Source organism: Patagioenas fasciata, chromosome 1, assembly GCF_037038585.1.
Source record: "Patagioenas fasciata isolate bPatFas1 chromosome 1, bPatFas1.hap1, whole genome shotgun sequence".
In the NCBI taxonomy this organism is placed as follows: Eukaryota; Metazoa; Chordata; class Aves; order Columbiformes; family Columbidae; genus Patagioenas; species Patagioenas fasciata.
In genome coordinates this window covers 110720458-110740170 of record NC_092520.1, presented here as the reverse complement: position 1 = coordinate 110740170, position 19713 = coordinate 110720458, and the positions used below count along the sequence as shown (strand labels likewise).

Below are 19713 nucleotides of genomic sequence, written 5' to 3'. Positions count from 1 at the left end.
ATGCTAACTGTGCTGACTTTCCAAGAGCATAAAATTTCTTCATATATCTTTAAGTAACTTTTCCACATTAAAGAAAAAAAATAAAAAAATCAATACAGGATTGCTAACTGAAATAGAGCACATATTTAATGAAGTTTTGGGTTTGACAGCTGTTATACATTATAGGCAGAAGCCTTATAGACATTGTATAAATAGTGCTAGAATCACTAGACTTGATTAAACTGCACAATGTCACTGGGACACAGTGACTTCCCAAATTGTGGCTGCTTGCTATGTGAATCCAGTGAATTTGACAAATTTGTCTTCCCATGGGCATGATTACAATAATAACAATTGTTCCAAAGGCTAAAAAATTGCAGTCTTTTGTGGGAAAAGCAGCCATTGTCTTTATGGCTGAACCCCATGTCCTCAGGACCCACTCTTCACCCATCATTTTTTTTCCTTCTTGAACTTACTTCTGCCCCTCCTCACACTCCCATCCTCCTTCCTTTTGGGGTCTTTTAATTAAATGGCTTTAGATTTTTCTCATCCTTTGGGATGTTTTCCTAACATTCTTTTAATTATGCCCTCCCATCATGCACTTTTGTCTTTCTCATTCCCTCCCATTCTACAAATCCAGATTGAAGATCTAGCCCTGGGTTTTCAATGCTCTTATTCTTCTGTTTTATCTAAATTACTTGTTTCGCATAACAAATAATAAAAGCTACTAAATACATAACAAAGCCTAATGCGGGTACTTTGTTATGCAACTCGCACAGCTATTGTAAAAACCCTATTGATCATCCTGTTTAAGGAAAGAATAATTTAAATTTTAATGACACAGAAATAGTTGCTTTTTCATGTAATAAGGCATTTAAAGCAAAGCAGGGATATGGACATTATACCTGAACATGTACTGCCTCACTTCTTCCTCTAATGCTGTGCACATCTCCAGCTGACACACAAGAGCAGTGAAAGTGAGGTAAATACAAACACAACAGCAGAGCTACTCTACACTGAAGGATAATACTGCCAGGAAAACAAATGTCTCTGAACTGGCCATAGGTAAGCCTAAAGCAGAAGCTATGAAGTTTCCATCCATCTACACATTAAATTCCTGGAATGATATTCCAACAGAAATGAGGGCAGAGGGGTAGGGGAGAGGAATGGAAGTAGATATCATTAAATGAATCTTGTTCATTTTTGAAAGGGATTAGATGATGAGATCATGTGTGATAGCAGATGACCAGAATTGATGGACCAAGATGTCACTTCTATAGCCCTGTATTCCTGTGTCTCAAAAAAAAGGCAACACTTTGCTCTAAGTAAAAAGGGGGGGAATGCTGCTGGAGACCAATTTATACACGAAGTTGTTCTTGGCTGATGGGATAAAAAAATATTGGCAGGTGGTTACTTCTATGCTAATGGGATAATCACATAGCCAAAACACATGTCTGTGTACCTGCCCTCCTTATGGGTAATGGCAATGTCTACCCTCAATTGCTAGTGACCAGTCACTGTTTACCCTTTGAACTTGCACTGGAGCCATTAAAGGCTAGGAGTAAAATGATATAGGTGCAGGAGTCCTTTCTAAATTTTACAAAAGAGTATGTTTTCCTGGAACATGCTGCCAGGGATGAAGGTCTTTTGCCAATTGCATTGTAATATATGGCTTACAACAGAGATGTCATCATGCCAGGAGGAAAGCAACACCATACTAAACACACACTGCAGGAAAATTAAGATAGAAAATGACAGAGAAGAAAGGAGAGATGAAATACTGTTCTTCATGGAAAGGAAACAGGTGGTTACAGAATTTAGCTGTTACATGAAATCATACTTGAATTTAATTTCATGGATTTGTTTGAGCAATAATTGGAAAATCATTTGCTGGCAGCTCATGTGCTGGCATTGTGTCTCCACAGACAATGATTGCATTACAATGAGAGGTGGGATGTCTGTAATGAGAAATCCACCACCCTGCTTCATGCCAGCTTCTGTGTTGTTAAGCAGTGCATGAACCAAAGCAAAACAAAGCACTGAAGGGAGCGAGAACATGCTCATAAACAGCAGTATGTGAAACGCCAGCCTACATCATGCATTTTGCCATGGCAGAGAAGGCTCCACATCTCCTCTAAGCTTGACTTCAGCCCATTCCCATCTGACAGAAATTAAGTTGCAGAATATGATGAATATTAGAGAGGAATTCCAGGTCTTCTCAAAAATCAGGGAAAAAACAGACAGTTTGATTGTTCCATTTAACAGGACAAAACCTACAGACTGTGAAAATTACCAGAATGAACATTCAAAACGATGAGTCAGGCCCCTGGAAAAAATAATGAGATGGACTACAAAATGAATAGCCCTTTAAAAAAAGAATGTCGCTGGGTATTTTTTTTCTTTTTTTTGGCCTTCTGATAGATGAACAGTGTCTGTGTCCTTCTTTCAGAAACAGATCACTCAAAGAGAGGGGACTGGGCACAGTACAAGGAGATTTAGGTTCTCCTACCTGCTTCAGTGTCACTAGCCCAAATTGTATTTGCTCTAGTGTCATACAATGCTGTTGTGGTTGCTGTGCAGCTCCATCTCCCCTGCCAGTTTGATGGGGAACTTTGTCTGCCTGTGCTTAGGAAATATTTAAATGTTATTTCAGCAGCTATAAGGATCAGGAATTTAATCTTCCAAAGAAAAATGTACTGCTAAAAATACCTTTACCTTTATTGTCAGCTTGGAGCTTTAAGAAAAAGTCTCAGAAATCTTGCAATATACAATAGTATATTTAGAATTGGCAATACTGGAAAAAAAAAAAAAATCCCACTTCTCTCAATAAACCAAACACTGTGGGCTTTGCACATGTATAAGATTTTTCATAGAAATGGCACATAGCCAACATTAGCAGTGACCATGCATGTACTACCTCTATTTTGGTATCTGCAGAATAAAATCCTAGATTGTGAAATCTTCTGTCCCAATAGCTGAGCTGCAGATGGATGTAGTTTGAAATAATGAAGGGATAAGAATAGAAACAAAATGTTATTTTTGATACCATTCCCACTCATAGTGAGGCATTTGTTGATTTTCATGCTTATGAGGTGATAATAAGGCTTTTTTTTTTTTGGATAGAAGGGACTTGTACCCTTATCTCCAGGTCTATTTAAATTTCCATCAGTACTTGTATACTTAATAAGGATCACCTATTTCTCATTAGAAAAAAAAAAAAAAAACCAACATGTGAGGACTATTCTGTAGTTCACTCACAAACTTCCCCACTTGCAGGATAATTAGTGAAAATGATGCCTCATATTGTGATCCACAGCACCCTTCTTTTGTGGGGTTGATGTCTTTGTCTGTGGTGAAAGTTGTCACTAACACCAAGGGAAGTTTTGAGGAGTCACAATGCATCAGGCTACAGCATGATAGGTGCCTGTAAAGAAGTGAATGTGGAAATCCTCAGGAAGAGAGTCTGAAGTTTAAGACAGGCAATGCTGCCCTGGTATACTTCAATTACAATCCTGCCTCTCCCACAGCATTGTTTAGTAATATTATTGATTTGTTATTTCAAATTATTTGTGTCACCGTGCCAGCTGATTCTTTGTTTTCTGTGTCTGATTCTGCATTTTGTTCTCTTCATACTCTTATTTGCGTTTTTCCAGGGCTCAGTTCTTCCTTGACAGCAGGATGGGTGAGGGAGCAGGGAGGGAAAGAAGAGAGCAACTTTGCCTCTCCTCCTGGGTGGAATGCTGGCCCTGTGCTGTGCCTGGAGTGCTGGGATGATGGAGATGTGACTCTCTTCTTCTCCCTCATGATCCCTGTCTGCTCAGCTGGAACATAGAAGGTGCCCAACAGCAGAGCTCCCCCTGAGCAAGCTGTGCCACCTGAGCCTGGCTAACTGCCTGGGGAAAGGGTGCTCAGGTAGCTGAAGACAAAATCAAGTCCTTGGTCAGCTTCTTCTCCTTTCAGCTTTAGAGATTGTTCATAAAACTGTTCCCATCAGTGTTTTACGGTGCTATGTCACCAAATTTACTGTTTATGCATCTCAAATGCCTTGGTGGTGGGTGCTTGAAAAATTAAATAATTGCTCTAGAGCAGTTTCTTCTATTTTATTAACAATTAAAATATATTAATCAATGTAATTTCCAGTTAAACTTGCACTTTGCATCAAACATCCAGAGACCTTTCTTGAATTTGCCAAGTGTGAGACATTCATTTTTCCAAAACGTTTTCTGTGAATGACAGTGTTATTATAGGCAATGTGGGTAGCTGTATCTGCCTTACGCTTTCTGTTTCTGATCCTGTTTCCTTATTGATGTAAATATAAAGGTAGAGGCATAACACCTGGGTTTGGAAACACTTGCAGGATCGTATTTTCACTGAAAAAGAGTCAACTGCTATAAATTGACCCACCATCATGATCTTCACTGGAGTTACTTCAGACTCCAGCTGCTGAATAATTAACATGCAGTAATCTTGTCGAAAATCAATGTATCTGTGGACAACATCAGGAAATAAGCATTGGTTTCAATGTTTGCGTCACTCCCAGCAGAATAGATTGCAGAGTCAAAGATGTTAACTGTGAATGGTTGAGATGAACAAGCAGAGGTAATGCTATAAGGGCATGGTCTCTCGAGCTAGCCTCATCAATACAGTGAAAATAAATTATTTTCCATTTGTCAGGAGGAGAAGAAAATAATACAGTCTTTCTGAAAGACACCACTGGTTGGGAAGAGAAAGAAGAGATGCCAACCTTTGTGTGAACCAACATAATGAGCATTTTCTCAGCTCACCTCCAGAAGAAAAGATAATTGATACATATAACTAGCATCAGTGGAAATAGATCAATTCATCCCTGGGAGACCTGAAAGCTGCAGCTGGCTGTATTAACTTTCTCATGAGTTAGATATTAGAATGTCCTGTTCATGTATGTAGTCAAACCCTCAGATCATTTGAGGGTTTGGGGAAGTAGAAAGGGATGAAGGTGGAAGGAAGCATAGTCAGTATGCAGTCCACACAGTAAAATCTAAGGGTTGGATAGGCCATGCCTACTTCAGTGAGTACAAACGACATATTTAGAAAGGATTCATTTGTGTAAAGGTATGTTTGAAATGAACTTAAAACATCTAAACCATGTTTAGAAGATGACTGAAAAGAGACTCTAATATCTCCACATTTCAGAAATAAATTTAAAAAAAGACAGAAGCAGTCTTTTGTTAACACTGGAGATCAGTGATTTAAATAGCTCAGTCTTTAATCCAGGAAATTACTTAGTGAAAATGAGACAAGTTGACATTTGCAGGGCACTTAAAATATTTAGATGAGCAAATGGTAGCTTTCTAATGGCATTTGTATGTCTACTAGATATAAATTTTTCTATAGTTTTTTTTTTTTTTTTTTTTTAGTGCTTATGCTATTTTCTCCTAACAGTTAAATGAAAGTTTATTTACTATACTGGTGTTGAGACTGCTGGGGGCTTTTCTTCATCTCAGTGTACTTCACTGCCACAGACAACTGATCTATAATTTCCTGATATCATCATCTTGTACAATGAAGCCTGTGTCAAGAGGAAAATAATACGACCTTTTCAATGTAGCCCACGAGTAGGCAAAACCAGAGTTGTTGAATGTGACTTTTGATCAGGATGAGACCATTCTGATCCCAGTTACCTCAATTTCATCTTCTTGTCATAGTGATTTGATGCCAGGACAGTAGGACTAGAAGTCCCAGTCAGACTTACCCCTGAAATACACATCATGAAGAAATAGACTGAAAGACCTTGGATCAGCTGTATGTGGTGAGAAGCACAAAACGGGAGACATGGGAGACAGAGCTTAGTGAAATATTTCTCCATACTGATGGCATTGGTCTGTGGGACAACAATATACTTTTTAGATTAGCAGCTGGCCCGTGAGTTCACTGGTATAACTAGAAAAACTGTTCTCGTTGTACTCTCTCTGTGTTTCAGTGTACCTTTGAATCAGGCAACCTATTATTAGTCCTCAGGCTTGATGGTAAATGGGTGTAAGGGTCTTTGTTGATTTCTTTCTTTGTGTTGAAGTGCTTCTTGTGCTTAAGGTAATCTGAAATAAAAATGTACTCTTTTTATTTGATTTAACTCAAAATCTTAACAATTCTTCTGTTTTTCAGAGCAGCTAGTTGTTTGTAATCATGTCATCCGAGTATCTTGGTTTATTAAAAATGGTTTCTTTTTCCCACACAAAAAAGAAAAGAAATGAAGCAGAGGAGAAGTTTTGAAACAGATTTCAATCAAAATTCTGCCTTACTGGGACAATAACAACTGAAAAATTAAAATAGAAATTTGGTTTGAATGATGTTCCTTTAGGCTTACTTTCTTCTGTCTGCATTCTTTATCTTTTAATGCTGTGTGGTTCTAGCTTTTGTTGTATGTATTTTTTTTTCTTTCTTTTAATGGATAAGTAGTAAGAATGAAAAGTTGGAAATGGGCCTCATATGCAACAAAAGCACTCTCTGTTTAAAAAAAAAAACACAACACAATGTGATTGTTGTTTTCTTCCTTTGCTTTTCCAAAACAAAGCCTGAAAATGTGTGTCCCATGATCAGTCATTTCAGCTTTTGCATTATATGGGTTCAGTATTATACATAAAACATACACTGGTACGTTAGTGGGAAGCTTTCCTTGCTATCTTGATGTTGTCTTACCTGTCCTTGTTCTGCTCAGCCAACACAGCCAGCAAGTGCCTGGTTTGCTTATATGCTCTGTTTTTACAGCTCTGATGTCCTTAAAAACTCAGAGGGCAGAGGGAGTCCAACTTCTGAGATGTTACATTTCAGTCTTGATCCTTTAAACTGGAAATATGGGGCTTTGGATAAAACCTGTAGATTTCTAATAGATTCTTTTTTCCCCCTCCGATTTTAGGCTTACTTTAACCTTATCCTGTCCCATGGACTTGAAGAATTTTCCTATGGATGTACAGACATGTACAATGCAGCTAGAGAGCTGTGAGTGAACAATTGCTTCATTTAGCAAAGAACAAAATTTTGCCATAACATTTGGTGATTAGATAATATCTACACTGTCATATTTGTGTGGTGAGACTCAGCATTCCTATTTTGTAAGGGCAAATCAGAGAGGAACGGTGCTTTAACTGTCTATCACCAAACTGTGCAAGTCCCCTGTTTCTGTACTGCTCCTACTCCCTTTCCCCCTCCCAGGGCACATCACCTCACCCATCAGGGCTGAGTCACTTCCATGGGCAGTCACAGTGACGTTGTGTGGGAGAAATCAGATCCCAGAAAAGTAAGAGCAATTAGTACACAGCCAGGGATTAGCTATGTCTGATCAAGGCATGCTATGGCCTTTTGAAAAATGGAAGCAATACACTTGATGAAGCAGAGGTCCTATAGGTACAATTATGCCGGTAAGCTGAACACAGCCAAGCCATGGACTTGGGTACCCCCATCCGTACCACATAGCTTTCAGCACACACATTTGCAGCATTTTGCTCTGTGCCAGTTAACAACCAGACAAAAGAGTGGCTGGGATAATGGAATACGCCAGTTACCATTCCCAACAGTTGATAGCTACCAGACCACCTTGTTGTGTGGTTTTTTTTTTGTTGTTGTTGTTGTTGTTGTTTTTTTTAAATTTTATTTTACAAGGAAGAGAGAATGAGTTTAGCTGGATGGGCATGAGCTGCTGGCCAACACCTGCCTTTGTGACCACGGTGGTCACAACTAGTTAAGTTTACCCATAAAGATGTAGCTATTGCAGAAAAAAAGTAGACCTCAGTGAGTCTAAGCCTCTCTCCTTCTCATCCACACATCTCTGTGGGAGGTTCACATATAGCAAATGCTGCTGTTTTCCTTTTGGTGGGGCCCAGCATTCTGTAGTCTAGAAATTCTCGTTTTGCTGGTGCCCACCAACTCCATCATCAAAAAATAATGAAAAAAATCAAAATGCAGGCTGATATATATGCATAGAGAAATGCCACTTCAGTTGTAAACAGTATCTTTGATGGGCCAGCAAAAATATTTTTAGTGGCAAACCAGGGTAGTACTTCAGAACATAATGGTATTACTTGTTGCTCTTAATACAATAATAGTACAGTAACAGTAACTAGCAAATAACAGCAATAGTGCTGTTGTTAATGAGACAGTTTAAAAATATAACTGAGATAACATGTATTGTGATAAAAGACATACTTCTCAGACATAATAATATTGGCTTTTGATGTTTTCTGCTCAGTTACCATCTAACAAATTCTGATTTCTTTATTGTAGTTGGCTACACTATGAATGATCTGATATTTGAGTGGCTAAGTGATGGACCTGTGCAAGTTGCAGAGGGTTTAACCTTGCCACAGTTTATTCTGAAAGAAGATAAAGAACTTGGTTATTGCACAAAACATTACAACACTGGTGAGTATTATTCCATTTTTATTCTATTAATTGCTCTAATGGTGTCTATTGTCAATTCATAAATGGAAAAGCTGGAAAAATGAGAGAATATTTTAAAACTCAAATTTGATTCAGCCACGCTTATTTTTAAACCTGAAAAAAATGAAATTTTCCTCCCTTTTATTTTTGTTTGTTCGAAAGATTTTGCTTCCAAATTTCCTTTCATTTCATTAAAGATACTCCAATATACCTATTCTAATATCCTTAAAATCATTACGGAATTTAAAATCTTTAAAAACAGATTAAAAAATCTACTTGCTTTTATTTCCTTAAAATGAAACTTTTTAACAAACTGAATCTTTTATTAAATATTGATTCAGTGCTTTTAAAGTACTGATTTTTCTGAACTTGATTTAATTCTCCAGCATACCAAAGTGCCAATGAGGAAAAACATCACATTTTCACCAGCTCGTATGTGTGGTCTAATTCATGAAATGCTGTATTTGAAAAGGCAATGCTTTCATTGTTGATCTGAATCGTATACAGGCATGACATGTTGGGAAAGTAAATATTTGCTTAATATTATAATCTTTTTCCTATATTTACTATTTTGAAGTTTTAAATGCTCTGTTCTCTATCTTTAGCTTTACATAGGAAAGAGAACTCTGTTAAAATTTGGATTTAGCTGCTTGGAGTTTATTTAACAGGGACAGCATTTAGAGAATGGCTTGCTGGGTGTTTGCTGGGATTAGATATAATCCCTCTCATCTAACATAGCTTTTTCATCATTTCACTCTAAGAGCCAATCCGGTTGCATCAAATATATTTGGCAGAAGTTCTGCCTCTGTCAAAAATAAGCCACATTCATTTATTAGGAAAATAAAATTATAGTTTTTACTTGTTACAAATACAGCTTCTCATTTTGGGGCCCAAATTGCCAAGGAAGAAAAACTTTGTGATTCCATAGTCCAAGGCACATGGAAAGGGGGACCGCTATGACCTCTCATCTTTTCTCACGCTTAAAGGGGATAATTGAGAGAAAATTCCAATAGGCAGAGCTTGCTCATTTGTAATTTGGCTGATACAAAGTTTAGCTGTTTCCTTGTATGTAATTCAAACTCTGAATAAGTGCTTCTCTAATTATGGTCAGATAACCGTTTTACAGAGTGAAACACTGAAAGTAAGAGAAGGGGAAAAGCATGAGCATAGCTTCCTTGAATACCCACAAAGATTCCCCAAAAAGGCTAAAAGCACAAATTAGTAGCTCCCATTACGTGTAGTTAAGCAGAATGAATGTCTAATCATCCAAAATTAAAAGTGTGTGGCCTGGCCAGGGGAAATAAAAAGAAATATTCAAGCTAAAGAAGACTTTGCCTACAGGTGTGTTCTTGGGTCTAGTCTCTGTAGCACACTCCCTCTGGTTTGCTGTGAAATTAAAATGTGTATAAAAGCTGTATTATTCAGCCTTCTCCTACCCACACTGCAAGGTGCTCTGTCCCTGTTACACCATCTGGAGAGCACATGACATATTGGGCTACTCTAATGCCACTGTTGCCACGTCACCACCCCACACCTTTGAGTCTCTAACTGTACAGGCAAACTGGTCAGGGTCAGTCACTATCCAGGCCTCAGGGTCTGTCTTCAGGGTCACAGATCAGGCCACTTGTATATAAGCTTCTGTCCTGCCAGAAGATATTATTCAAGACTGAGAGTTGGGTTTGTTCATCCTGGAGAAGAGAAGGCTCCAGAGAGACCTTATTGCAGGCTTTCAGTACTTAAAAGAGGCCTATAAGAAAGATGGGGACAGACTTTTTAGTAGCGCCTGTTGCGATAGACCAAGGGGTAATGGTTTTAAACTAAAAGAGGGGAGATTCAGGCTAGACATGAGGAAGAATTTTTTTTGCAATGAGGATGGTGAGACACTGGCCCAGGTTGCCCAGAGAGGTGGTAGATGCCTCATCCCTGGAGACATTCCAGGCCAGGCTGGACGGGGCTCTGAGCAACCTGATCTAGTTGAAGGTGTCCCTGCTCATTTCAGGGGATTGGACTAGATGACCTTTGAAAGTCCCTTCCAACCCAAACTGTTCTATGATTCCGTGATTCTTCTCCCCTCCTCTCTTTGTCAAACAGTCTTTACATCCCACTTTGTGCCAACTCTCTCCCCTGCCATTCAGATTTCTAGACCAGAAAAAAAAAAAAGTGCATGCATCACAGAAAGGAAAAAAACAGTCTAATTTCACGTGAAAGGGTGAACAAGGAAAAGTACATCCTCATGCATTTGACCAACCAACACAAAAGGGGTCCTTTGAAACCATTAGTGTAACATCTCAGGAAGGGTAGACATTTTTGTACTTTGATTAGTCTGCCTCAAGTGAGAGCCTTCGCAGTACCTAAACCACAGGCAGGATACACAGTAGTTTGGAGAGCAGCACAGTGTGCAAACTGTTGCAACTTAGGACTCTGCATTCCCTGCTGCACAACTAGTTCCACCGTCAGGCAATCCTAAACTTCTGTCCTCCTCTACTGCTGTGGAACAGCTATCTTTTGTTTGAAGAATCACTTCCCATGAGAGATAGTTGCAGGTTTCATGGAGTTAGACTTCTGGCAAAATTCAAACCAGGTTTTGAGCTGATTCTACCATAAGAAGTAATCCACAGACACAGGCAAATGACATGACCAGAATGAGAAGGAGTGGGATCCACCACAGGACTGTAAGTGTGTTTATGATTTGTCGGCTTAATTACATGTTTGCTTAATGTCATGTCATTAAAGGACTGAAATACTGCACCCATTTAGAACTAAATAGTGTATGTGACCGAAGTAAAATCTTACTAAACTTTGAGAAAATAAATGTTGCATTATATTTTCCAGAGGTGAAACATTTGTGCTAATATTCATTTTATTGGTTAATTTGAAGAACTGGGCATATTCTGCTTCAGTAGTCCCATGCATCCCCCAAGCTAGCATGCAACAAATGACTGACTCTTATTTATGTGTAAGGAACTGCTTATAGTGTTAGGTTAGGAAACAAGCCATGCATCTGACTTACGTTTAGAAAAGAGGATAAAAATGTGCAAAAAGCATTTATGAAAGTAATTTCATGTTCTAGGAAAGTTTACATGCATTGAAGTCAAGTTTCATTTGGAGCGTCAGATGGGATACTATTTAATCCAGATGTACATTCCTAGCCTGCTGATTGTCATTTTGTCCTGGGTTTCTTTCTGGATCAACATGGATGCTGCTCCAGCTAGAGTTGCACTGGGTATCACTACAGTTTTGACAATGACCACGCAAAGTTCAGGATCTAGAGCTTCCCTCCCAAAAGTAAGGAAATATTTTTGTACCACTTATTTGTTATTAAAAAGAAATATTTGTACTAATTGTGAAGTTTTTGAAAGATCTGTGTAAACATGCCTCTGATAAGAATACAAGAGAAAGTGGTAGTAGTGTGATGTTAAACTGTTGCAATGCCCTTGCATTTGGATTAAGGTAGGTTTCTGCTGTGTTGTGGGATGGCTGGAGGGTTCAAAGGTATGGATTTTTAATGAGGTTTTACTAGATTTGACACTAAGTCTTCAGCATGTAGAAGCCAGATTTTTCTGAAGTATTTAGGTACCTGACTGGATTTCTGAAAGCACTTTCATGAAAATTGGACATTCTATCTGATTGGAGATTTGATAAACTCTGTCTAGTCCTTTCTGGACCATTAGAATCTCCAATATCTTGATGTTTTTAAATATGTCTCTTAGTCCAATGCGTATATAAATGTACACAAATATATGTATGTACATATAAAATACATACGTATAAATGTATACACCTAAAGGGTTTCTCTGGATAATCTTTTCAGTTAGGAACTGCTGATGTCTTTACTTCACAGCAGAATTTGTCCATGTTATCATTTAAATGTCATCTGTAAGACTCTCATCCTGCCTATGCACAAAAATATCCTCTCACTCTAATTTTGTGGTGTTTTTAATCCTGGCTAGATGCTGTAGATGGGTTTACACATTACAAACTGGATTCTTTGTTTAGTCAGGCTGACAGCTTTTTTCAGCATGGGCACAGCCTCAATGTTTCTGCTGATAGCATTCCCAGCAAAATTTCATGTGCATGCTCAGGCTTTGTACAATTTTCTGGAAGACAGCTCAAAGGTAGATCAGTTTACAATAGTCTAAGGAGTCCCGAGTTATACTCCCTGAAGAGTCCTCTTTACAGCAGTCCAGCATTGCAGGGACCAGGATCATAAAACCACTCTAGCAACAGTGAAAGTACAATTTTTGAATGTTTGTACAGATCATGATCTATTCCTAAAGACATTTGTATTTTGTTCTACTTTAGCCTTGGTATCGTAGTCTCATTCCAAATACTGTAATTTGTTCAAATGGAACATATATAGGGCAACTTCAAAAGCTGCACAGATTGTGTTACTCTTCTGTTGTTAATGAGAAAGTATCACTCAAAAATCTGGTGACTACAACAGTTGGTTCAACCTCACTTGTTCACTTGGAGATATGTATAATTTTCCATGAAAACTGAAAACCTTCCATATATTAACTCAGACTTTCAAATGGATAATTCCTTAAACATTTGTTTAGACAATTCAGGAAATATTACCAAGTGAACACTCTGAAAAGAAAGTCAACAAAGAGATGATCTTGGCAAGGAGCATAGAGGCTCTGTAGATAGCAAGTTTGGAGTCACTGAAGGCTGTGTATAGATGGTACAACACAAGAAGCTCCGCAGTGTTAGCATGCCCAACACTTCAGAAAGACTTTTCATCATATGCTTTCAATCCAGCTGAAATGTTTTTCTTTTGTGCATTCTACCTTGTCTGAGTAGACAAGTATTTGCTGGATAATTTTCTGTTCTTCTGCTGAGTGGAAGAAGTTGGAAGATCCAGAATATGTTGACTGTGGCTATTTGATTATCAGAGAGGTTCTTCTCCAGCCTCAGGATTAAACAGATTTATCTCAACAGCTGTCAGAGAATGGTGATGCTCTTACCCTACTCCATCCTCTTCTAGTGTTTTCTGCTGTGTTCATTTGCCAGGCACTAAGGAAAAGTGCTTCATCAGAGAGCCCAGCACACTTATTTCAGTCAGGCTAAACCTGGTTGTTTTAGTTCCAGTATGTAATTCAGCTGACCTGTACTTTACAGTTTTGGTCTCTATAAAAGTGAGTTAATCTTCATGGGGGCTTTTGAAGGTGTGCCAGTTGACTTAAAAATTTTATTCTAAGTAAACGATTGCAAACTTGTCAGCTGACTCCCACTTTGCACGACTTAAGCATACAAAGAAACACAGGACTGACCAAAACCAAGTACTACAAAACAGGCTTTGTGTGCACAAGTAGCTGTATGGCTATGTGTAGCCATACAGGTCTGCTATTACCAGTGTCTGATTCCTCACAGAAAGAAGAGGCTTTTCTTGCTGTTGCAAGCACATAGCTACTTTGAAACTTCATCTGTAACTTAATATCGAAATTGTATTTCTTAATAAATTCGGTCCATCTGAAATACATTTGGAAATAAAAATATGAAAATAATTGAATCAAACCAGTGTTAAATCAGAAGCCACAAAATGGCTCTTTAAAAGTAATGTTTTTCTAAGTGGTGTCTACATATTGTCAAGACAGAGGAAGTTAGGCTGTCAATAAAACATCCATTTAAAAATTGCTCCAAGCATGAATATCTAACAGAATAAGACATGACAGCAGGGTTATTTTTGCAAGAGTACTGAAAAACAGATGAAATTTTGCTTTGTGAAAGCAGTCTAGATTTGAATACAAGTGCTATATTTTTTTTTCCCCATCCTTCTTTGTGTCCTATTGTTATTAAGACATGTTTATGCAATTTTACCTACAATTTACCCGTGGTTTCATGCCAGAACTTTCTTCTTATTCTTATTTTAGTAGAGCTTTTCCACAAAAAACAAGAAAGCAACAAAACTCACCAAATTTAAGGGGAATAATTCATTTATCTAAAAAAGGCAAAGAAGAATTGTGATTAGAAGATTCCTGGTTAGTTTCTTTGTCAGTTTCCAAGTTATTAGCTAGGTGATGGAAGTGGTATTGTTCAAAAGCAAATACCTACATATTGTTCTCAATCCTCATACAAGATTACATGACAACGTTCTGTTTCCTTAAACCTGCTTTTTTCCATATTAATAACTAATATTCATTTTAATACACAGATTTCATGATTCCAGACCATGGCAACATAGACATTAGACATTCAGTCATTGAAAATTTTACATTTGATTGATACTAATGAAAAGAAATGTAAAGGAAAGAAAAGGAAATGAAAGAATGAAATTAATTCCAGCTGAGTCTCACGTTTATTGCACATAAAAGAAACATCTAGAGAACAACTTCTAAATGAAATACAGTTATATCTCTTAGGTAAATTTTTTAGCATGTCTGTGGATTATCTTTGAAGTATTTTGAAATTCTGGCTAAGAATATAAGGTCAAATTCCAGCATCAGCAACACAGTAATAAAGAAATAAGTAAACCTTTCCCGCCCCCGCCCCCTCCCCCCCCCCCCCCCCCCCTTATTCTTCTACAAAGTTGATTTATTTGTTATAAAAGGTAAGAATAAACCATGAGACAGTTTACATCCCAACAAAGCTACTATTCTAGGTAGGGAAACCTGCACTGCCTGTTTCAGAAAGCAGCAATATTCTCTTCCTCTATGGTTTTAGCATTAGCTGAGGAATACCTCATGGAATACTTTATTCCTTCATGGACATGAAATAATGATTTTCTGTATAGGGTGTATCTGCAGAGAAATATTTACCATGGTGTCAACCTCTTGCAGTGATGAAATTATTTCATGTTTGATAGAGAAGACTAGTGAGGGGCCCTGTGACCAGAGTTACCCCCACTGACTGTGCTTGGGGGTGGTAAGAAACTCACCCAGAAAGCTGGGATTGAATACCCTCCCTCCAGTTTGGCTAATCCATAGCTGGGATGCCCAGGAGTAGTGATCCAAAACAGCAGGGTTCCTGTGATCTGTTCCCCTTCCCACACATTCATGTGTATAAGTCTTACCCACATCTGGTACTAGATGTCCGGATTCCTTTGGTTGTGTCATTGTTTTCGCCTTAGAAACTGTGGCTAGATAAATATTTGTGCACCCAGCTACGTCAGTAGGGCTTGCTGATCAGCCAGCTGAGCAGAAATCCTGGTTGCCAGCTGGGTGATCAGCGTGACCACATATCCACAATGAAACTCTCAGGAAACCCTGAGCTTCCTATGCAAGTCTGGTGTTTAAGCCTAGGACTTCCCATGCACCTCAGATCTGATGGACTTCATCTGTGCGAAGAAACTCTAGGCCACACAAACCAGGAATCTGATGTAACTTATCATGCAATACTCAACACGTGCTTAGATTCAATGCCTTCTGGAAGTATCAGACCAATGACACAAAAACAGTAGCATGTATTCATCGAAACACGGACTAAGGGAAACAGAGAAATAGAATATGCCTTTACATATTCCATGGTCTCAGCTGTGTATAAGCTGGCGGAGTACAGAGGAGGATATCAATGTACAATAGCACAGAATTGTTAAGAACTGTTAGAAAACAGTTATTTTCTTCAGAGTATTGAATGACTATTCTTTTGCTATTCTATTTATTTTTGAAAAAACTTCCCTTTTGTTGAATCAACAGAATAAAAAGTTTGAAAGCATTTTCAGAAGAGGCATTTGAAAGAATAATCAGTTCTCTGCTGTGCTAGTAATTGGGTATTTTTCAGACTGCTTTCTTCTTAAAACACTTATATAAATCAAACCGTAGCAACAACAGTCCTAGAAAATGAATCGCTTTTAATGCCATGAAGCAAAACATTTAAGGATACTTTAAGTCAAGTAAGTGATAGGAACTGTATTTGACACAGTTACATAGCATTCACATTGTGTTATTTTAATGCTCAGTGCTTAATGAATGCATGTTCCTTCCCCAGGGAGCAATCTGTGTGGGAAAAAAAGTCTCATCCAAAGCTCACTGAAATGTCCGGGAGACCTTCCATTCACTTCATTTTGCTTTGGATCACTAAATGCATTAGCAAACGCAATAAAAGCATTATACTCTAATAGGTGCAGAGACTTGCAAAACCAAAGCCAATGATGTCTATTCCCTTTGGCAGTAAATGGCTGTTTTTATGTGCTGTTGTTTATGTGCTGTTGGAAACTTTTATGTGCTGTTGGAAACTTTTCAAGATTCTTGGGCTTCTAGCAGACCACTCTGAGAAAGTAATATCTCCTTGTTTGAATGCCAAAAGTTATAAAGTAAAGAAGCTCCAAGAATACAGCACAATTTTTACTTTAAATTAAGGTTAAAAAATGTCATAACAATTTTTTTTTTTTAGAAAAAGGAAGAAGCGAGCAGGAATAACAACAAAGCAAAAGGAAGAGATGCTGTGATCAGAGATGATACAATATTATTCTGTGTTCATTTGTTTCATAGGACGTAGAGCACATAAGGAGACAGTTTACTCTTTCATGTAGCAAAACACAGAGACGGCAAATTTTGGTGAGCATTATGGTAAAGAAACAAAAATAAAGTAACTTCGAATAGAAGGAGTTTTTTGACAAAATTACTTTTACTCCAGTCTCAGGATCTGAAGAGGAAATAAAAGAGTAATTCAACAATGATGAGACATGTTAATTGGCACTTGGCTTATACGGATTTCTAAGCACTTCACATGCTGCTTAAATAATTAATGACAATTCTATTTTTATTAGATGTTTACAAATTCCTATTGGAGACCTGATAGTCCTAAAACATTACTTGGACATTTAATATGTCTGCTCTACGTCACATATTTATGCAAACTGTGAACAACTTTCTACTTAAAAAAAACCTTCTTCTGGACTTAAAAAGAAACAACCTAGTGATTGTCAGTTTTCTTGACTGTAACAAAAGTGGGCATGCTGTCCGAACTCTTGAGAAGTCAAACTGCACTGCCAGGTAACCACAAGGATCTAGTATTCGGTCATGTGCCTACACCAAAATATTTTAGCATTTACTTGTTTTGTTCATTTCTAATGTTCTTATATCACTTTTTCCCTCACTGTTATAGTTTAAACATATAACATGTTCTCATATATAACATACAAGCTTTTTTTTTTTTTTTTTTGAGCTTGGCAAAGCTAGGTATAACTAAATCTTGTATTCAGATAATGTTTTCAATATCTATTTTTATATCTCATATAGGATTTGATACTGGATACAGAAATCTGTTCTATACTACTAACAAAAAAAAATCACCTAGGCTGAGCTTATTTTTCAACAAAATAAGTTCTGAAATAAAACAGGGGTCATAAGTAAGTGAGCATGTGTTTGCTTGCTGTGACTTATTGAAGCAATTACCAAATACAAACTGATTGTGACTAAATATAGAGTTCTGTGCATAAAATAAGCAGTCCTACAAAATACTATAAAATAAATTGCTGTTGAGTTGTTTATAAATATCTCCTCATAAGTTATAGTTCAAAAAAGGTGTTTTCTGATTCTACTCTACAGCTTTTTCACATTCCATTTCTTTATTCTTCCTTCTTCCCCCTCTACTTATGTTTGCTCATGAATAGTTTTGAGGTAAGATATTAATGTGTTTGTGCTTGATGGCAAGAGAGTGTTTGAACTGTGGTGGAAGATGTGAGGCATGTATCAGATGATACATGATGTACCACAGAGAACTTTCTAACCACTCCAGGTATCAATAGTACTGTGGTCACATTAGCACCAGCTTGAAAATACACACTCGGCCGTGATGAAAAGAGTTGTGTAGTGCCCAGAAGCTTCCCTGGTGTTTCCACTTACATCAGCTGGTGTCCTTGCATATCTTGCTCCTTTGAGATCTGGGTAGATATTTATGCAGCTAACCTTTGTAGTTGCAAATTCACTGCAAGCAGTATCTCAATTAAAGCCACGTGGGATGAGCTTTATCACAGTTACATATGTTGTCATCATGCATCCATTTGAGGAAGAATTTTTTTTCTTCCATATCACAACCATTTCCACTTCTGTAAAACTAAAGATTTGGGTCTGCTGCATAGATAAGAAGGAAAAAAACAGCAGGATCCATGCTTCTTGTGAGAAGAGGAGGAGGAAGAAGGATAAGGATATTAATCAGAGCACCTAAATCTGTCGCTGGAAATTGCCACATTATTCTGTTTATCTTGGCCACAGATATGAGGTGTCCTGGTCAATCTTCGGGTCTTAAAATGGTTACATAGCGGAATTCTTGCTGTCCTTCATTCTGTACAAAGCTGACCGGTAAGATAGTGACTGGATAAAGACTAAGACATCTGTCTCTATCTCAAGTTCTACTCTATGAAAGTCTGAAAAACAAAACAAAACAAACCAATTGTGTAAATCAGTCATTTTTTCCACTATACTCATCTCAACTTTAAAATTTGCTTTTCTATATAGTAAAAACAGTGATACTTACTGTGCTACAAAAACAGTAGTTGCCGTCATGCATGAGAGGTAAAAATATACAGTAAGATGTGTCTGAATACCCCTGAGATATAGCTTGAGTACTCCTGGCACTTCCTCAGCAGGTTTTATAACGTAGTCATCTGGGATGGCTGGCATTCAGCAAAGCCTATTTCAAGCATCAGGGAAGAGCTGAAGTTATTGTGCACACCAGCCTGCCAGTTGTTTCATAACCTTGGCATGGTACTGGGGCTCTCTGACTTCATTACCACACCCTCCAGGACCTTCTAGCAGCTTTTAGCAGCTCTCTGAGGAATACTCCGTGATGTTCTTTCACACACATAAGTACCGCAAACCCGTCTGAAGCAACGATGTAGGCTGTTGTGGCTCATTCATTTCAAATAATTGCAAGCCTTGACTCTATTAGATCATCTAGGAGTATTACTTATGAATATCTTCTGTTAATATTTCATTTGAAATAATGTTGATGGGACCCCCTGGAGTCTGGGAAAACCACTTTCATTTGCAGTGTACCTTAAGGTTACTGCCTTCCAGTCTGAACATCTGTGCACATGGCTGCTAAGGCAGCTGGGCCACTGACATCTCACTCCCTCAAAGTTCTCTTTGAGTTATGGTGCAACCATATGAACTCCATTGTTTGAATAACAGGTTGTGGTTTGTTTTTTGGTTTTTTTTTTTTTTTTTCCTTTGAGAGAAATTTCTCTGGAAAAAAATAACAAAAAACATTGATAGTGATGTCTAGATGTATTAAGCCCTTCCTCTTCCTTTCTCTCTTCCCCTCTCAAGAAAGCTGAGAGAGGCAATTGACTTTTCTTCATGCATGCGTCAAACAAGCTTCTGCAAAAGGAGGAACTAAATGGCTCAGCACCTTGTTTTTAAGTATAATGTCTGTGATAAG

The 19713-nt window shown here is 37.9% G+C and overlaps 1 protein-coding gene across 4 annotated transcripts in view; it reads left to right on the top strand.

Annotated features, from left to right (window-relative positions):
- The window catches only part of GLRA2 (glycine receptor alpha 2), a 127316-nt gene that overhangs the window by 36002 nt on the left and 71601 nt on the right, over positions 1-19713 (top strand). For all 4 annotated transcript variants that reach the window (XM_071812830.1, XM_071812831.1, XM_071812829.1 and 1 more), the window contains 3 exons: positions 6872-6954; positions 8236-8373; positions 11462-11676. In XM_071812830.1, the coding sequence (XP_071668931.1) occupies positions 6872-6954; positions 8236-8373; positions 11462-11676 (436 nt within the window). The remainder of the gene's footprint in view (positions 1-6871; positions 6955-8235; positions 8374-11461; positions 11677-19713) is intronic.